At 58.7% G+C, this 18,439-nt stretch overlaps 7 protein-coding genes across 7 annotated transcripts; 4 read left to right on the plus strand and 3 right to left on the minus strand.

Annotated features, from left to right (window-relative positions):
* Positions 1-202: 202 nt before the first annotated feature.
* On the plus strand, positions 203-2,065 carry VDAG_10397 (RING finger protein; the record flags this gene model as incomplete). The annotated part of the gene is made up of 3 exons (XM_009659724.1): positions 203-1,230; positions 1,285-1,378; positions 1,436-2,065. 3 exons carry the CDS (start codon positions 203-205, stop codon positions 2,063-2,065), a joined length of 1,752 nt encoding a protein of 583 aa, XP_009658019.1.
* Positions 2,066-2,758: 693 nt separating this feature from the next.
* VDAG_10398 (mitochondrial-processing peptidase subunit alpha) lies at positions 2,759-4,486 on the plus strand (the record flags this gene model as incomplete). The annotated part of the gene is made up of 1 exon (XM_009659725.1): positions 2,759-4,486. The coding sequence occupies one exon, from the start codon at positions 2,759-2,761 to the stop codon at positions 4,484-4,486; it is 1,728 nt and encodes a 575-aa protein (XP_009658020.1).
* Positions 4,487-4,944: 458 nt separating this feature from the next.
* Positions 4,945-7,677, minus strand: VDAG_10399 (uncharacterized protein; the record flags this gene model as incomplete). The annotated part of the gene is made up of 3 exons (XM_009659726.1): positions 4,945-5,410; positions 5,458-5,737; positions 5,787-7,677. The coding sequence occupies 3 exons, from the start codon at positions 7,675-7,677 to the stop codon at positions 4,945-4,947; spliced, it is 2,637 nt and encodes an 878-aa protein (XP_009658021.1).
* Positions 7,678-8,177: 500 nt separating this feature from the next.
* Positions 8,178-13,700, plus strand: VDAG_10400 (rRNA biogenesis protein RRP5; the record flags this gene model as incomplete). The annotated part of the gene is made up of 3 exons (XM_009659727.1): positions 8,178-8,603; positions 8,662-13,071; positions 13,164-13,700. 3 exons carry the CDS (start codon positions 8,178-8,180, stop codon positions 13,698-13,700), a joined length of 5,373 nt encoding a protein of 1,790 aa, XP_009658022.1.
* Positions 13,701-13,985: 285 nt separating this feature from the next.
* Positions 13,986-15,324, minus strand: VDAG_10401 (uncharacterized protein; the record flags this gene model as incomplete). The annotated part of the gene is made up of 5 exons (XM_009659728.1): positions 13,986-14,414; positions 14,514-14,769; positions 14,833-15,017; positions 15,080-15,105; positions 15,168-15,324. The coding sequence occupies 5 exons, from the start codon at positions 15,322-15,324 to the stop codon at positions 13,986-13,988; spliced, it is 1,053 nt and encodes a 350-aa protein (XP_009658023.1).
* Positions 15,325-15,712: 388 nt separating this feature from the next.
* On the plus strand, positions 15,713-16,713 carry VDAG_10402 (isoamyl alcohol oxidase; the record flags this gene model as incomplete). The annotated part of the gene is made up of 3 exons (XM_009659729.1): positions 15,713-16,186; positions 16,248-16,451; positions 16,510-16,713. 3 exons carry the CDS (start codon positions 15,713-15,715, stop codon positions 16,711-16,713), a joined length of 882 nt encoding a protein of 293 aa, XP_009658024.1.
* A 62-nt stretch (positions 16,714-16,775) lies between these two features.
* Positions 16,776-18,317, minus strand: VDAG_10403 (glycosyl hydrolase family 43 protein; the record flags this gene model as incomplete). Its single annotated transcript, XM_009659730.1, has 1 exon — positions 16,776-18,317. The coding sequence occupies one exon, from the start codon at positions 18,315-18,317 to the stop codon at positions 16,776-16,778; it is 1,542 nt and encodes a 513-aa protein (XP_009658025.1).
* Positions 18,318-18,439: the final 122 nt, after the last annotated feature.

Consider the following 18,439-nt stretch of genomic DNA (forward strand, 5'->3'; position numbering starts at 1 on the left):
TCCGAGGTCCTTCACTTGTCTGGAAACTCGACCTCTCCAAACCCGGCACCACGCACTCTCTGGGAGATCCCGGGGCCTTCAAGACTACTGGAGCACCTCAAGCAGCCCCGCCCGTCCCCCTTCCTTGTTCTGCCCGTCCGCTGGGACTGCCAACTTCCTTCCCCCCCCCCAAGAAAATCAGACACTTTCTTCCAGGTTCCCAATGTTTACCCAACCAGTCGCCTCACCACCGCCTTCCATGGGCCCAGGCTCGTCCGCGTCGACCAGCAACCCCTCGTCTACAAGCCGCACGAGTCGTCTCCGGGGCCTCAGCTATTTGCGCAATTACACCCACAACCATATTCTCTCTAGAGAACACAGTGCCGCCAACAGCCAACCTGCCTCCCTCTCTTCCACCCCGCCCAGTCAGCAGCCCGCCATCCAGGCTCGTCGAAACACTCTCACGCGCTCTGTCAGCTATTCGTCCGCTCCATCCACACCTTCGGCCATCGATGCAACATCCAACCCTTTATCCCTCGTTGCCTCGCACCAGGAACCTATAACTGCTCCCAGAACCAAGCCACCGACCCCGCCTCCAGCAACGATCCCCGAGCAGGCAGCTGCAGAGTCTTCCTCAGACGCCCAAGCATCCCCAAGCGCCAACGGCAACGAGGTAGACATGGAGGAGCCGATGCCGGAGCCCAGGACGACGAGGCTGAGGTCTTCGACTACGGGCGACGTCGCCGCCATGGCGGCTGCTGTTGCCAACGTCGCTGCCAGCACCTCGACCCACGATGCCTTGCCGTCCATCCGGTTCTCTGCTTACTTCGACCCCCGCGCCACGCGGCCCAGCTTGTCGTTCTCGCCCGTGGCCCGAACACTGCCTTCTGGAGGCGAGACCATTCGCGTTGGGCGATACTCGGAGCGAGAGAACCAGCCGGCCGTCCCCCACAACGTCCCGTCAGCCGCACCCGTGGGTTTCAAGAGCAAGGTTGTCAGTCGACGTCATTGTGAATTTTGGTACGACCAGGGTAAGTGGTACATCAAAGATGTCAAGTCTTCATCTGGTACCTTTCTCAACCACATCCGCCTGAGTCCCCCCGGCACAGAGTCAAAGCCGTTCCCTATCAACGACGGCGACATTGTGCAGCTCGGTATCGATTTCAAGGGCGGCGAAGAAATGATCTTTCGCTGCGTCAAGATGCGGTTGGAGTTGAACCGAGGCTGGCAGAACAAGCCCAATGCATTCAAGTATGTTTGCCGAACCCCGGCGCGAGAAGGCGTCCGAAACTGACAATGACGCAGTGTCCAAAATCACAAGCGTCTGCGCAACTTGACGTCCTCTGCCAACTCGACAAACTCGACGCAAGACTGCTCGATTTGCCTCAACTCCATTGCCGTATGTTTGGTGGATATCCGCCTCCACCCGTGCTTCCGTGACTGACAAACGATATAGCCCTGCCAGAGCCTCTTCGTCGCGCCGTGTTCGCACACATGGCACTACAAGTGCATCCGCGCTCTGCTCAACACTCCACAGTATCCCACATTTGTCTGTCCAAACTGCCGTATGGCCGCGGATTTGGAAGCCGACATCGAGGATCCAGACGAAGACTGGGACGTCGAGGCCGAGGAGTCGGAGAAGAAAGAAGACGACGGGTCTGGTGCTGACGCCAAGATGCCCGCTTCGGATCCCTCGCAAGATGTGCAGGAGGCGAGACCTGCAGGCCGGGCCAGCAGCGACGGCGACGAGCCTGTGGACGTGACTGGACGTCAGGAGGAACGCGCGACCCGCAACACAGCTGCCGACCGAAGCACGCTGATTCCGAGCTCTGTATCGCAGCCCATGACAATACGATCGCCATCAGGGCCTCTGCATCTCACAAATGGTTTGTCACGCGATAGGACGCCGTCGCCGCCGGGACAGCCCCACCTGAATGGCCACGAAGGCCCCATCACGCCAAGAAATGACGCGGGGCCATGGGTGTTTGACGGCAGCGCCGCCGGCAGCCGAAACGCGTCAATGTCTGAGGAGGCAGGCGGTATGCGCTCACTAGATGCTGCCACGGAGATGGATGTCGACAGATAGCGTCCGTCGACTTTGGCCAACGCCGGCGAGCCCGACGTATCGGGAAGTCGCCCTGCTCGTCGCAAACTCCAGAAGACGAACAGGCGCGGCAGGACAGATCCTAAGCGGAAGCGCTAGAGGAGGATCTGAATGGAAGCCTTGGGACACAGTCATATACACTCTAATTCGGAGGACACAACATATTAGCATGGCTATCGGAGCGTAATCATCACTATCGATTCTCTTGGAAGGCCCGGCGGTCGGCCGGTTAAGCTCACTAGCATCATAGCGGGGACTGGGCGGGCAGAGAAGGCATCAGGAGTACGGTGTTGGTCCATCGAGGCCTGCTAGAACGATTCAAGGCACTTTCTGCCTCATCATTTTTTTTTTGTGGTGCTTGAAAGAAATTAATTGTATCGAAACTGAGAGCATTTCCAATCTAAAGGTCGTACTCTGCATTCTGCTGTCTTTCTTGTGTGATTCGTGGGTGCTGCACCGAGTGCAGGGTGACGTCTGCCTCGGATGTACCAGTACTACTGCGTCTCCACAAGTCCGGACGCCGCGATAAGCCGATAAGGCAGTGCCCCGTGCTAGGATGCCAGGCAGAGAACGACAAGCTCGTCAAGATCGTGCAGTCATTTTTCGGATCCGACTCATTCGTTCATCAAGGCCATCGCGCTCCTCCCTCACACCACATCACCACTCGGCGCCAACATGCTCCGATCAATAGCACCGCGGCTGCCTCAGCGCACGCGGGCACTCGTCACTAAACCCGCATTCGCCCTGCCGTCCCTTGCTCGGTCCGCCCGCACCCATGCGACTGTCATCGATCCCATCCCGCGCGAGCCTACCGATCTCGACAACATTACCACACTCCCCAATGGCCTCCGCATCGCCTCGGAGGCTCTACCGGGCTCTTTCTCCGGCGTTGGCGTCTACGTCGATGCGGGCTCCAGATACGAGAGCAGCAGCTTGAGGGGGGTGAGCCACATTATGGACCGTCTCGCCTTCAAGAGCACATCAAAACGCTCCGCCGACGAAATGATCGAGCAGGTGGAGGCTCTAGGTGGCAACATCCAGTGCGCAAGCTCGCGAGAGGCCATGATGTATCAGGCCGCCACGTTCAACGCCGCTGTCCCGACCACCATCGCCTTGCTGGCCGAGACGATCCGTGACCCCCTGTTGACCGAAGAGGAGGTGCAAGAACAGCTCGGCACAGCCGCCTACGAGATCAAGGAGATCTGGAGCAAGCCGGATCTCATTCTTCCCGAGCTCGTCCACACGGCTGCATTCAAGGACAATACCCTCGGCAACCCTCTCCTGTGCCCTGAGGAGCAGCTGCCCTACATCAACGGGTCAACGATCCGCGCCTACCGTGACGCCTTCTACCGCCCAGAACGCATGGTGGTCGCCTTTGCCGGTGTTGAGCACAGCGAGGCCGTCCAGCTGGCGACACAGTACTTTGGGGACATGGTCTCCAGCGATAAGCCAGCAGCGGCCTTCACCCGCTCCGGTTCCGAAACGTCCGAGGCGAGCACCGACTCGTCCTGGTCCGCCCCCTCCTCCACCTCGTCTTCCCCGGCGCAGAAGCCCTCGAGCCTGCTGTCGAAGGTGCCCTTTTTCAAGAACCTCTCCACATCTGCTCCGTCCCAGGCCGCCGTCGCCGCCGACGCATCCTCCACCGACATCTTCCGCCCCTCTCACTACACTGGCGGCTTCATGGCGCTGCCGCCGCAGCCGCCTTCGCTGAACCCCGCGGCGCCAAACTTTACGCACATCCACCTCGCCTTCGAGGGTCTCCCCATCTCGTCGGATGACATTTACGCCCTCGCCACGCTGCAGACCCTCCTCGGCGGCGGCGGCTCCTTCTCGGCCGGCGGTCCGGGCAAGGGCATGTACTCGCGGCTCTACACCAACGTGCTCAACCAGCACGGCTGGGTCGAGTCGTGCGTCGCCTTCAACCACTCGTACACCGACTCGGGCCTCTTTGGCATCTCCGCCGCGTGCCTGCCGGGCCGCGCGGGCGCCATGCTCGACGTCATGTGCCGCGAGCTGCGCGCCCTGACGCTCGAGCCGGCCCACGCCTCGTCGGCGCTGCGGCCCGTCGAGGTCCAGCGGGCCAAGAACCAGCTGCGCAGCAGCCTGCTCATGAACTTCGAGAGCCGCATGGTCGAGCTCGAGGACCTCGGCAGGCAGGTCCAGGTCCACGGCCGCAAGGTCCCCGTCGGCGACATGTGCCGCAAGATTGAGGCCCTGACCGTCGACGACCTGCGGCGCGTCGCCAAGCTCGTCGTCGGCGGCATGGTCGAGAACCCCGGCCGCGGCAGCGGCGCCCCCACCGTCGTGCTGCAGGAGGCCCAGGCGCACGGCGTCAGTACGCACTCGCTGACCTGGGAGTCGATTCAGAACACCGTCTACGGGTGGCAGCTGGGCCGCAGGTGAAGCGGCGCCGCCCTGCATCCTGCCGTTGACGACGTGGCTCTTTCCCCTTCTAGAAAAAAGGGACGTGCCGTGGTGTATAACTAACAACTGTTTTTCTGTAACGATATTTGGCGGGGTGCAGCATGAACGCGCAACAAACAGGATTGGGTTGACGTGGGGTTGACGGCTTCACGGCGAGGGGGAGTGGACATGAGGGCTGTACATCAAGTACTGTTTGCTACGCTGCATAGGTATCTAGACGAAAAATCTCTCAACAAGTCTGTGTAAAGCCAACCAACCGTCATGCGCCAATGTGTCATCCTGTCTTTGGGGAGGTATACATACGACTAAAGGCGTCAGAAGAAGCTTGTATGTCGTCTTAGGGGTATAAGTATGCAGCGTGTGCTCATCAAATCTAGTCACTATTTCAAACTCCGCAAAAGAGTCACTGTCGTCCTGGCGGGCAGGACAGCACATGCTCAGAGCTTCGATCGCACGGCTTCCAGCCGGTACTTGACGTCCTTCAGCGCCTTGGTTGTGGGCTTCCAGTCGTCAAACTGGCGGAGGAGCTCCTCCGTCTCCGCCGAGAGCTCCGTTTTGACAAAGTCCTCTTCAAGGAGGCCACGCATGATCCACGGTAGGTGGTAAGGGTTAGGGTTCGTGAGAGGGCCAGGCCCACCCGTCGTTTTATTGGTACCAGCAGAGTCTGGCCGGTGAGGGTGCCGTATCTGGCAGTGGCGATTCGTCACGTGTGGGGGGACGTTGGTCGTCTCTAGCGCGTGAGAGACGGCGAGGTCGTAGACTTGCTCATCGTAGTAGAGTCGTGAGTGCCCCTCGCCTGAGTAGAGGGAGCCGGCGAGCGGCGTGGAGAGCTCACGGATGAGGCCGTGGTCGGAGACACCGAGATTGCGGAGCTTCAGTGCAAAGCCCACTAAGTGGGCGATACTGTAGTTTTTAGTGTGAGCAAATTCGAATGGGAAAACGGGACTCACAAGTCAGGGGCGTGAATGCGACCGTCAATGAAGACAGCGCGGTAGATGTAGGGGTGGGACGCGGGAGAGTATATGGCCGACTCCATGGGCACCAGCTGGTCGTCGATACTTCCAATGTAGGTGATTCTTGCACCGTAATCCAGAACTTCCTTGAGGGCAGTTTCGTATCGTCTAGACACCTCACTCTCTGAGTTGGAAAAGTCCCACAACTCGGCGGCCGTGCCCATAAGCATGCCCATACTGGATCTGTAGTCAAGAAACGGACCGAGCGATACGCCAGCTGAAGCCAGATTAGTCAATGCACCAACATGTTTGGAAAGGATACTCACCCATGGCGCAGACTCCGATTCTTGCGTTTGTTATGATGCCTAAATCAATGAGCTTGGCCACCAGCATGATCGCCACAGGCACACCTTGCGAGTGGCAAGCGAGAATGATCAGGTCTGCGCTTCGCAAGGGCTCAATCCAGTTAAGAAGTAGCTTCCACAGGTTGTCCACGCGATCTGCAATTTTGCCCTCTCCCTCGAGAGCAACCTTCTCGATTTCGCAATCTCCACATCCGTGAGCATCGGCCCACCTCCTGATACCCTCGGCGCAGTGGCTTGCGAGACGCAGAGACGTACCCGTCGGCTGTCCGACCATGGGCCGAAGGTATGTAGCAGGAAACAGGCCGTGGACACCGATGGCAATGGCCTTCTTCACCTTTGGCGTTTCTTTCACTCGGAAGACATGGTTCGTAGCAGGTTGTTGTGTACGAAGGAGAAGCTGTGTGATCTGCTTCAAGATGGATGGATTTTCCTTCATGTGATATGTGCTGCCAAAAGACGGGAGCAGCAGATTAGGCGGCAGCGACTTGGCGGGCAACTCGGAAATAGACGCCGGCTTGGTCGCTGCAGGCTTGCCTGGGCTTTCTTGCACAGATTCTGCGATGGATGATTTGGACGATGCTACAGGCTGTGGTGTCGCCGTGCCTGTTCGCATAGATGCGTCATCCATATCCATGGACTGAGGTCGGAGTCTCTTATTCTTTTTCCCGGCCGCCGTGCCTATCGTCGCAGCCTTGAGCTTGGTTTTGAAATCCTTCGTTGAATCAGTCGTTTGTGATGTGACGATACCCTGTGCCGGCTCAGGATGAGCCTCTGATCCTTGTCCGATGACAGCCATCTCTCCGGTTTCTGGCTGCGGCGTCTTGCCGTCAGCCTTGGGCTTTACATCTCTTGACCAGAATGCCCACGTCGAGCCAGCCGGTGGCGGTGGCGACTGAACAGCCGTAGGTTCCGGCGCGTCGGTCATCGACACGTCTTGAGGTTGTGATTCTGGGTCAACTCTAGGTCCAGGAACCGGAGTTTGAGGAGTCTGGGGTTGGCCTTCGGCAGCCGCCTGGGGTGTCGCGGCAGACCAGAAACCAAACCAAGTGGAGGCGGTGGGAGGCGCCTGACGCTCCGGATCAGTTTGTGGCTCTGGGTTCGGTGTCGATGGTCTCTCCGACCTTGGATCTGCAATCGGCGCTGATGCTGTTTCAGGCTCTTTGGGCGGCTCATTCGTTATTGTATCATGTGCAGCTGGCGGCAGTGAGTTCGAGTCGGACAGCTGCGTCCTGCCCAACCATCCGAACCATCCTGTCGCCGTTAAGGGTCTTTCGGGCGATGATTTCATTTCAACATCCTGAGATATCGTGTTCTCCTCTTTTGCCTGGTCCTCCGCAGGCACGTCCTTCCCATCCATTGTTTCCTGGTCTGCTGGGCCATTCGTCATCTCAGTGTCCATCCGTTCCGAGTCTCCATTCGCCGAAGTGCTTTCCAAAATGTTGGGCAGAGTCGCTGCTGAAGCCGTTGCCCCTTCAAGGCTCGACGCGTCGGTACTCTTCTTGGAATCGAAGCGTCTCAAGTCAGATGTGCTCGGTGGCCGATTAGTGCCACCAAGGATCGTCTCCCGGGCAATCTGGGGCACCAGTGCGGACGATTTGGGTGCACGCGGCCAAGATCCATACCAGCTTCGGCTTTTGCGCACCTCCTTCGGTCCGTTAGATGGTGTCTTGGGGGTTGTGTTGTGTTTGACGCCACTGGAGGTCGGCATATCGCGTTGTCCTACCGAGGATGTCGTGGTGTCCAGCATGGGAGGCGCCGGTGACGTAGTAGCAGGCGTCGCGGGGTTTGGTGCAGGAAGGCTCGTAGAGCTCGCGGTGGAAGAATTTGGTCGCACGCGCTTTCGAGGCGCCATGTTGAGGTTGTGACAGAGATCGTAGGTATTTGCAGGAGTAAACCTCGAGAGCCTGGATACTTCTCAGGCCGCTACATCATCGATGATCTGGCATGTGGTCAAGGGCTATTAGCGGTAAACACTTGACACTGGCTGGCTGGCTGCCTTGATGGCTGGGACTGGGGGGGGGGGGACCAGCCCCTCTGTAGGCCCGTGCTGCCGTCACAGGCTAGCAGGCGGCGACAACGCCAGCGTCAGCGCCAACTGGAGTGCCACCAACAGCGCCAGCAGCAGTCGGTGGGCCGCTGGTGGGCGGGCGGTGAGTTGTCCTGCAGGGACAATCTTATCGCCCCCAGCTGCCTTATCTTATCGGTCGCATCCCGCATTGAAGGAAGAAAAAAAAAATCGACGAGCCCAGCGACGGGAGCTGGTGGATTGGATTCAGTGCAGCACTCGAGTCGGAGTGGTACCTTTACCTCACGACTTGTTGCATTACAACTCCACGAGCCGCATTCCACACAATGGGCTCACTCAAACGAAAGGAAGCCCCGGGAGGCGATATTCCCTCCAAGAAAGCAAAGTCTTCCAAGGATACCCGACCAGCCAAGTCCGACAAGCCGTCAACCTCGACCAGAGATGGCGCCGATAGCCAGAAGCGGGCCAGCTCCGGTGCCGATGCGCCCAAGTCGGTCATTTCTAGCATCCTCAAGGACGAAGAGCCCATGTTCCCTCGTGGTGGCGGCAGCGTCCTGACGCCGCTCGAGCAGAAGCAGATTCAACTCGAGGCGAAAGCCGATGCCTTGAGAGAGGGCGAATTCGATACCGAGGAGAAAACCAAGCACAAAAAAGAAAAGAGGAGGAAGTCCAAGCTCGGCGCCTTTGAAGATACCAAGAAGAAGTCCTCGTCAGATGAGGACGGGACCAAGATCGAGGCCCTGAACTACAAGGTAGGCAGCCAGCCCCCTTGTCATGAACCCCCTCATGCACTCGACTAACAGTGAACAGCGTCTCGCAAAGGGATCTGTTGTCCTCGGTCAAGTCTCCGCCATTTCTCACCACAACCTCACCATCGCATTGCCCAACAACCTCAGTGGCAATGTATCGATTGCCGCCATTTCCGATGTCGTCACGGCGAAGATCCAGCAAGCAGCCGAGGCCTCGGACGACGACGACGACAGCGCCGACGAGGGCGACGATGACGACGACATTGAGCTGAACTCGCTCTTTGAAGTCGGCCAGTATGTCCGTGCCTACGTCATCTCTACTAAGGAAGGCGAAGGCTCAGGAAAGAAGAACCACATTGAGCTGTCACTGCGCCCCGAAGACGCCAATTCCGGCATGTCGAAGAACGATGTAGTCGCCAACGCTACCGTCATGGCGGCTGTCACCAGCGTTCAGGACCACGGTTATGAGATGGAGCTGGGAGTCGACAATAAGAAGCTCAAGGGCTTTCTGCCGAAGAAGGATGTCGGCTCTGAAGTGGACGAGTTGAGGCTTCAGCCCGGCGCGGTGTCTCTCTGCCTTGTCAAGAGTGTCTCGGGCAAGATTGCTCAGCTTTGCCTGGACTCGGAGAAGATGGGAAAGGTCGACAACATTGCTACCGAGGCCACGACCGTCAACACTTTCCAGCCGGGTACCGTGGTGGACGTTCTGGTTACGAGCACCACCGGCCGTGGCCTCCTCGGCAAGATCCTAGGTCACCTCCCAGTTACTGCCGACCTCATTCACTCCGGTGCCGGTCCCGACGCTGTGGATCTCGATGCGAAGTACAAGATCGGGTCGCGCGTCAAAGCCCGCGTCATCTGCACATTCCCCAACGCAAAGAACCCCAAGCTCGGCATCTCGCTGCTCCCTCATGTTGTCAAGCTGCAAGCAAAGAAGGCCGGCAAGGGCGGGCAAGCCAAGCCCCCCCTCAACGTGCTGCCCATTGCTGCCCGTGTCGACAAGTGCACTGTACGCAAGGTTGAGCCTGAGATCGGTCTTTACGTCGACGTTGGCGTCGCAGGGCTGTCTGGCTTCGTCCACATCTCAAAGGTCAAGGATGGCAAGGTTGAGGCGCTCTATGAGTCGAGTGGCCCCTTCAAGGAGGGGTCTGTTCACCGTGGTAGGGTCATTGGCTACAGTACCTTTGATGGCATGTACTTGATGACGTTTGAGCCTACCATCATCGAGCAGCAATTCATCCGTCTTGAGGATGTGCCTGCCGGTGAAATTGTCAGCTGCATGATCGAGAAGGTGGTCGTTGGTGGGCAGGGCGTCAGTGGTTTGGTCGTCAAGGTTGCTGAAGGCATCACTGGTTATGTCCACGAAACGCACTTTGCCGATGTTCGTCTGCAGCACCCTGAGAAGAAGTTCCGCGAAGGCATGACCGTCAAGGCTCGCGTGCTGTCCGTTCGTCCCAGGAAGAGACAGATGCGCCTGACACTGAAAAAGACCCTCGTCAACTCGGATACGCCCATCATCAAGAGCTTTGACGAGGTTGAAGTCGGACAACAAGCTCTTGGCACCATCAGCGACATCTCCCCCCACGGCGCCCGCATCGAGTTCTACAAGGGTGTCCGGGGCTGGCTGCCTGTGTCTCAAATGAGCGAGGCGTTCATCCAGGACCCCAAGGAGCACTTCAAGGTCGGCCAGGTCGTCAACGTTCACATTCTCGAAGTCGACCCAGAGAACCAGAAGCTGTTGGTATCTTGCAAGGACCCGTCCGCTTTCGGCCTCGACAAGCAGGCTGCGCTCAAGGCCCTGTCTGTGGGATCAATCGTGTCGGGCAAGGTGATCCAGAAGTCCGACGATGATGTTCACGTCGAGCTTGATGGATCCAACCTCAAGGCCATCCTGCCCCTTGGCCAGCTTACTGATAAATCCGCCAACAAGAGCCAGTCTGCCCTGAAGAGGATACACATGGGCCAGACCCTCACCGACCTCTTGGTTCTCGACAAGAACGAACGTCGCCGCGCGATCACCCTGAGCTCCAAGCCTAGCCTCGTAGAGGCAGGCAAGACAGGCAAGCTAATCTGCACGTACGCCGACGCCAAGGTTGGCGCCGAGGTGCCTGGTTTCATCAGCTCCATCCGGCCCGGCGCAGTCCTTGTTCGATTTGGCGGTAACCTCGTCGGTGTCATGTTCAAGACGAGACTTCCCATCGAGGATCAAGAAAAGGAGGCCTTTGGTTTGCGCAAGGACCAGAGCATCACTGTCCGCATCCGCGCCATCGATCTCGAGAGGACTCGTCTCGTCGTCGACCCTTTGACAGCAGAGCTCCCCAGCAACGAGGCGAAACCCAAGAAGGAGAAGGAGTCCGCCCGGCCCCAGGCCCACGGACCCGTGCAGGACATCACGTTCGGCCAGATTGTTGAGGCTAAGATTGTCGGTATCCACGACACTCAGTTGAATGTCGAGACCGCAGACAAGGTCCAGGGCCGAGTCGACATTTCCCAGATTTTCGATTCTTGGGACAACATCAAGGATCCCGAAGAGCCGCTTTCTCAGTTCAAGAAGGGTGAGACTATTCGTGTCCGCGCTATCGGCCTTCACGACTCAAAAGACCACCGTTTCCTCGCCTTCTCTCACAGGTCCTACAACTCCGTCCTCGAGTTCACCGCCAAGGCCAGTGACATCGAGGCCGATGAACTCAAGCCCCTGTCCCTGGAGGATCTCCAAGTTGGCTCCACGCACGTCGCCTTTGTCAACAACGCCTCCCGCAACGGTCTTTGGACCAACATCTCGCCCGTCGTCCGCGGTAGGATCAACGCCATGGACGTGTCTGACGACACGTCCAAGATGAATGATGTTATCAACAACTTCCCCATCGGCACCGCGCTCAAGGTGCGCGTCATCGCCGTCGATGCGAAGCGCGGTGTCCTCGACCTATCAGCTCGCTCTGACTCTTCTGCAGCCGTGACCTGGGACAGCATCAAGCCGAACCAAGTCCTTGCCGGCTGTGTTGTCAAGGTCAACGAGCGTCAGATCATGGTAAAGCTTGGGTCGAACGTTGCCGGTCACGTTCATCTCGTCGACATGAGCGACGACTTTGGTGATGTTAACACTCTCAAGTACGACAAGGGCGACGCCATTCAGGTCTCCGTCGTGGAAGTAGACAAGAGCAACAAGCGCGTCCGCCTCTCGACTCGTCCCTCTCGCGTCCTGAACTCATCGTCTCCCATCACCGATCCCGAGATTACGAGCGTCAAGCAGGTCGTTTCTGGCAGCACAATCCGTGGTTTCGTCAAGCACGTGGCCGACAAGGGCGTCTTTGTGCTGCTCGGTGGCAACGTCTCCGCTCTCGTCAAGATCTCCAACCTCTCCGACCGTTTCCTCAAGGAGTGGAAGGAGCACTTCCAGGTTGACCAGCTCGTCAAGGGCCGCGTTCTGTCCGTTGACGAGGGCGCCGGCCAGGTTGAGCTGAGCCTGAAGAGCTCCGTCGTCGATGACAACTACAAGCCCCTGAAGACCTACAAGGATATCAAGCCTAACCAGATTGTCACCGGCAAGATCCGCAAGGTGGAGGACTTTGGTGCCTTCATCGTCGTCGATGGATCTGACAACGTCAGCGGCCTATGCCACAGGAGCGAGATGGCGGACAGCCCTGTCGAAGACGCCAGGAAGCTCTACAAGGCCGGCGACGTCGTCAAGGCCAAGGTCCTCACATTGGATCGCAACAAGAAGCGCATTTCTTTCGGTCTGAAACCCGCGTACTTCGACGACGATGTCGACATGGACGAGGGCGAGGGCGCTGCTCTTGATTCCGACAATGAAGAGGAGGACGAGGTTGACAGCGACGAGGGTGAGGATCTGGCAGAAGGCGGAGCGTCGATCAAGTTCATGGGCACCGACAATCTGGAGGACTCGGAAGACGAGCAAGACAATGCCGACTCGGACGAGGACGTGGACGAGGATGGCGACGTGGACATGTCTAGGGAGCAGAACGGTCTCAGCAACGGGAAATACGACTGGGCTGGCGACGCGTTTGACGACTCCGACAAGGAAACCCGCTCAGCGCCCGCCAAGAACAGCGCGTCGAAGCAGAAGGAGACGAAGAAGCCCAAGAAGGACGAGATCCAGATCGACCGCACGGCCGCGCTCGATGTCCACGGACCCCAGACGGCCAGCGACTACGAGCGTCTGCTGCTGGGTCAGCCCGACTCGTCTGCTCTGTGGATCGCGTACATGGCGCTGCAGATGCAGGTCAGCGAGCTGACCAAGGCGCGTGAGATTGCCGAGCGGGCCATCAAGACGATCAACATCCGCGAGCAGACCGAGAAGCTCAACGTGTGGATCGCGTACCTCAACTTGGAGGTGGCCTACGGCACCAAGACGACCGTCGAGGAGGTGTTCCAGCGGGCATGCCAGTACAACGATGACCAGGAGATTCACGAACGGTTGGCAACCATCTACATCCAGTCTGGAAAGCACAAGGTAAGCCAGCCCCGGCTCTTCGCACTGCTGCCACAAACCCCGTCCTCCCTTCCATTGTGGGTTGAACCAAGCCATGCTGACGTTCTTTGCAGAAAGCAGACGAGCTCTTCCAAGCAACGGTCGCCAAGTTCGGCTCCAAGAACCCCAACCTCTGGACCAACTATGCCCACTTCCTCCACGCGACGCTCAACCAGCCCGACCGCGCGCGCGCTCTTCTGCCCCGCGCGACGCAGGCCCTCGGCGAGCAGCACACGGCGGCCCTCATGGCCAAGTTCGGCTCGCTCGAGTTCCGCTCGCCCAACGGCGACGCCGAGCGCGGTCGCACGACGTTCGAGACGCTGCTGGCGACGTGGCCGAAGCGGTTCGACCTGTGGAACCAGCTCGTCGATCTCGAGATGGCGGCGCCGGGCGCCGACGCGACGGCCGTGCGCGACGTGTTCGAGCGCGGCACAAAGGTCAAGGGCCTCAAGGCGCAGAGGGCCATGAAGTGGTTCAAGAGGTGGGCTGAGTGGGAGGGCAAGACGGATCCCAAGGGTAAGGAGCGTGTCATGGCCAAGGCGGCCGAGTGGGTGACGGCTGCCAAGGCGAGAAAGGAGGCCGGGGCTGCTGAGGACGAAGACATGGAATAAACAGCGAGAGTGAGAGAGAGAGGAGGAGAGAAACAGATCCAGACCATGGCGTGTTGTACTTTACATCTATACCAGTCGCTAGGGGGGCATTGGGTTTTCACCGTGGATTTCAAGCATTTGGCGTACAAAATCTTCAATTCGTCGACATGATTATCTACAACCGTCCATGATCGCTAGGCATACCACGTAGTGAATTGTTCCTTCATCTCCTCAATGATGAAACCGACGCACCGTCGTCGCCAAACTCTTGGCCCATGTCCCGCGTTACAACGACCTCCGTTTTCTTCACGATGCCTGTTCCGTCGAGAATAAACTCTGTGCTGCCGGCGTCGCTCGTCCCCTTCCAAACTCGTGGTCAACACCGCTACCAAGCGGCATGATTCCACTGCCTCTTCCCCTCCAGCTGCGCATGGCAAAATCCCCGCCGCGCGCAGCGCTCGACGCGCCGGTACCCTGAGCAGCGTACTTTTGCGAAGGCCCGCCGGAGGCACCAGTGCTCCTCTCGCGGAAAGCCTTGACTAATGGTGCCAGAGTCGGGACGCAGGTGACTATGACGCCGAGATTGTTCTCGATGGTGGACCACATGATGAGCGGGGCGGAGTCGAGGTAGTTGGCCAAGAGGACAACAGTCTGGATGCGGAAAATCTGAATGATGGTAGTGAAGACACCCAGAGCCAGGAGGCCCAGAAGGACGAGCTTCTTGCGGCGCTGAATCTAGGCTCGGAGGAGGACGGGGAATGGCAGGAACATATTGTTGTTGTCAGTTTGGGGGAAAGACTATGGAGTTGACGGTGGGAGGAACACGTACACTACGACGTCAAACAAGATCGTCAGGGAGGCCATGCTGAGGTAGAAGTGTACGGCCTTGACACAAGTGCCGGCGACGGAGGTGTCCCATTGGAGGCGGGTAGGGGTGCAGAGGTTGATCTGAACAATTAGAAACGAAAGGTGGAACATGCTGCAGAGGGCAATGACTATGTATGTTGCATAGCGATAGACACCCTTGGGTATGATTCGGAGGTAGGAGAAGAGGAGGCTGAGCTTGAAGCCGTAGATGCTGGTAATGTAGCTGTCAATTGTTAGAGGAGGTCGCGTCGAAGGCGGCACAAAGGCGAGATGGTGGAGAACGTACAACGGAGCGCCCATATACTGCAGAAGACCGAATTGGTAGACGTTTTCCTCTGGAAAATCATCAAGATGCAATAGACCAAGACCCCATTTTGTCTCTGCTGGAGCGTTAACGGATGCGGCACAAGACTGCTCAGCGTGGATGAACTCACGAATGATGGTGACAATGGCAAATCCGGCGCAGCCAATCTACAAATCAAGTCAGGCGAGATCTAAGAAACCAAGAAAAATTGAGCAATTCTCATCCTTACCCAGGTGAAGCAGATAATCCAGTCGTCTGAAAAGTTGTCAGTCATAAAGCACCTCCTCCTTTAGCTTTTGTTGTGCAGAGATACATACCCGCTCCGGTGGCTTTGATCAGGAATCCTCTCACATACATGCGGAGGCAAATAACAATTAGAGACAGTGTCGTAAAGGCGATGGCGATCCCGGTAATCATAGGGCCATCGTTGGCTGTGCCCACAGGGGTGCCATATGTCCAACCCTCGGCCGACATGACGAAAGCCAAGTTCCTTGGTGCGGGAGCGATAGCCTCTCGAACTGTGATCGGCACAAAGAACACAGCAAACAGACGTAGATCCAGAATGAGTTGTAGTGAGGGAGCGATGTCCTCGGGGTCGAGGTGTGGGACCGCCGATAGAAGTATGCTTGCGAGGAGGGCAGAAAAAAAGGGGGTCTCTTCCCCCCCTCTCTTCATATGATGCCACTGCTCGATATCGCCAAAAGCCGAAGCAAGCGAGTAAGTCAGGCTCCCCTGGTGCGTTTGTTGGTGAGCCGGAGAGACGGGGCCCCTAACCATCCAACAGCATGGACTCGTCCTCCTCTGTCATGGCGCCCTTTTTTGCCAACCAAAGCTGCGACCCTTTCCAGCCTCGCGAGCGCCCATGCACTCTCGGCAACTACTTGTTTATGCCGTTGACGCTCGCACGCCTGGTGATATCCAGGCCGCCATCATCTTTGCTAAGAAGTATAACATCCGTTTCGTCGTTCGCAACACGGGTCACGACTACAATGGCCGTTCCACTGGTGCTGGCGCGATCTCTGTTTGGGTTCACAACATGAAGGGCGCCAAGGTCGTCGACTGGGCCGACAAGAACTATCAGGGCAAGGCAGTCACCGTCGCTGCCGGCGTTCAGGGTTTTGAGGTTATGGACGCTGCCAACGCCGCTGGCCTCGCCGTCGTGGGCGGCGAGTGCCCCACCGTCAGTCTTGCCGGAGGATACACCCAGGGTGGAGGCCATTCGGCCCTGTCGACTGGCTTCGGTCTCAGCGCCGATAACGTTCTCGAGTGGGAGCTTGTCACCGCGGATGCCAAGGTCGTCAAGGCCAGCCGTACCGTGAACGCGGACCTCTACTGGGTGGGCTCTGTCCGGTGGTGGTGGCGGCAACTGGGGCGTTGTCACCTCGGCCACCGTCAAGGCGCACCCTGATGCTGTCTTTGGTGGCGCCACCGTCGCCTTCTTTGCTGCCGAGAACGATGCGACTGCCTTCTACAAGGCTATCGATGCATTCCACGAGGAGCTTGCCGCCATGGTCGATCCTGATACCATGGTTGTCTACTACTTTGCGGCCGCCTTCTTCCAGATTGCACCCATCAACGCCTACAACAAGACCGAGGCGGAGGTCCGACATGATTGCCAACCAAAACCTCATGACCAACACGCTCATCCCCGCTATTGAGAAGCTTACCCCCGGTGGCGGTGTGTGCCAGAACGAGGCCGACTTCCGTCAGCCTCGCTGGCAGCAGGAGTTCTTCGGTGCCAACTACAACAACCTTCTCTGCATCAAGAAGGAACGCGATCCAGAGGGCTTCTTCTATGCCCTCAATGGTGTCGGCAGCGAGGCGTGGACTGTCGCCAGCAACGGGCGTATGTGCAGGGCTTAGTGATATAGATGGATATATGCAAAAACGTACAATAGCAGCCTGATAATGCCATCTTTCCGCCATTATACAGGTGTTGGTGCAAACGCGAACCACTCTTTGATTCCCACCGCCGCATAAGGCCCGTTGCCTGACCCAACAAACACTGCCCGTAGCATGGTTGTCTTGACCGTGGCGAAGCCTACCTCGGCGGGTGAATCCGTCACCTCGTTTGGGTACGGCCCCTCGGCCGCCACGTCCTTCCACGCGCCGTCAGCGGCACGATACTCGACCCTCCACTCTCTCGGTGGCGCCACGCCAAAGTCAGCCCCCGCCGGCGCGTCGGCGAAGAAGGCGACGGCCACGCCGTTGAGCTCGACTGTCGCGTTCCACGTATAGGTGAGCACGCTCTCGCGCGGCGACGCCTCTCCAGCCCACGCGGACCAGTAGTCCGGCGGCAGCGGCGTCGAGGGGACGCGCTCGTCGTGCAGAGCCGCAAGCCAGTACTGGACGGGCGTGCGGGGGTCGGACGACGGCTCGGCCAGCGGCGCCACGTTGCGGCTCGGTGGGCGCGGGGCCGAGAGGGCTGGACGGACGGAGCGTTCGACGGGTCGGATAGACGGTGGGTTGGTGGCGTCGTCAAAAAGGAGGGGGTCGAGGGCGATGCTGCGGCGAAAGTGGCCGCCGCCCTCGGCGTCGGCAGTGTGGTAGACGAGAAAGTGCGCGCCGTCGGCGAGGGCGTAGACGCCTGGGTGGCTCGTCGTGCTGGAGACGATGGGGAGGACGACGCCGCGGAAGGTCCAGGGGCCGAGCGGCGACGAGGCGGTGCCGTAGGCGATGCAGGCGTGGTACGAGGTCGGCGTGCAGGGGGAGTCTGGGCCCGCGTTGTTGGCGGCGTAAAGCATGTAGTAGGTCTCCTTGCGCTTCATGAACCAGGGGGCCTCGAAGAAGCCCGTGAGGGTGGTGACGGCCGTGATGCTGCCGATGATGGTGGTCATGTCGGACCCGAGCTCGACGCCGCGCAGCTGGTTGAAAGAGCCCCAGTAGACAAAGACGCGATTGTCGTCATCCACCAGAACGACTGGGTCGATATTGTGCATGTCGTTGCGGACGGGCACGGCCTGGGAGATGATGGGACCGTCGGGGTGCGCATCAGTAAAGGGGCCCATCGGAGAGTCAGACACGGCGACGCCAATGCCAAAGGCGTCCTGCGTGCCGGGATCTCGCTGAGTGACGGACGCGAAGAAGTAGAAGCGGCCGTCGGCGCCCTGTATAATCTGGCTCGCGTAGGCGCCTCCCGAGTCGGCCCATGCGAACAGGACCTCGGGACGGGCGACGGCGCGTTGCAGAGTCCACTCGCCACCAGCGGGGTCAGGATTCTCGGCCGAGAAGAGCTGCCATTCGTTCATGATGAAGGCGTTGGTCGTCGGCAGCGCTTCATCGCGGCCGCTCAGGATGTAGACCGTATTGTTCACGACAAAGGGTGCTGGGTCGGCCGAGTAGATGGAGCCATCGGAGAGGATGGGGTTGCCGTCGGAGACGAAAGTCTCTGTCTGCCGGCGATGCAAGGAGAGCGAGAAGACGGGCAAGACCACACAGGCGGAGATGAGCAGACGGTAGTACTTCATCCTGGCGAGTTCGTCCGTACGTTGTCCGACCAGGTAGGTTCCTAATTGGTCAGCCAGGTAAGGATTAAGAGTAGGGAGATGCTCCTTGTGTTGTGTGGTTGTCTACAGGTGTGTTTGTCTGA

The sequence above is a fragment of the Verticillium dahliae genome, genomic scaffold (genome assembly GCF_000150675.1).
Source record: "Verticillium dahliae VdLs.17 supercont1.38 genomic scaffold, whole genome shotgun sequence".
Classification (NCBI taxonomy): domain Eukaryota; kingdom Fungi; phylum Ascomycota; class Sordariomycetes; order Glomerellales; family Plectosphaerellaceae; genus Verticillium; species Verticillium dahliae.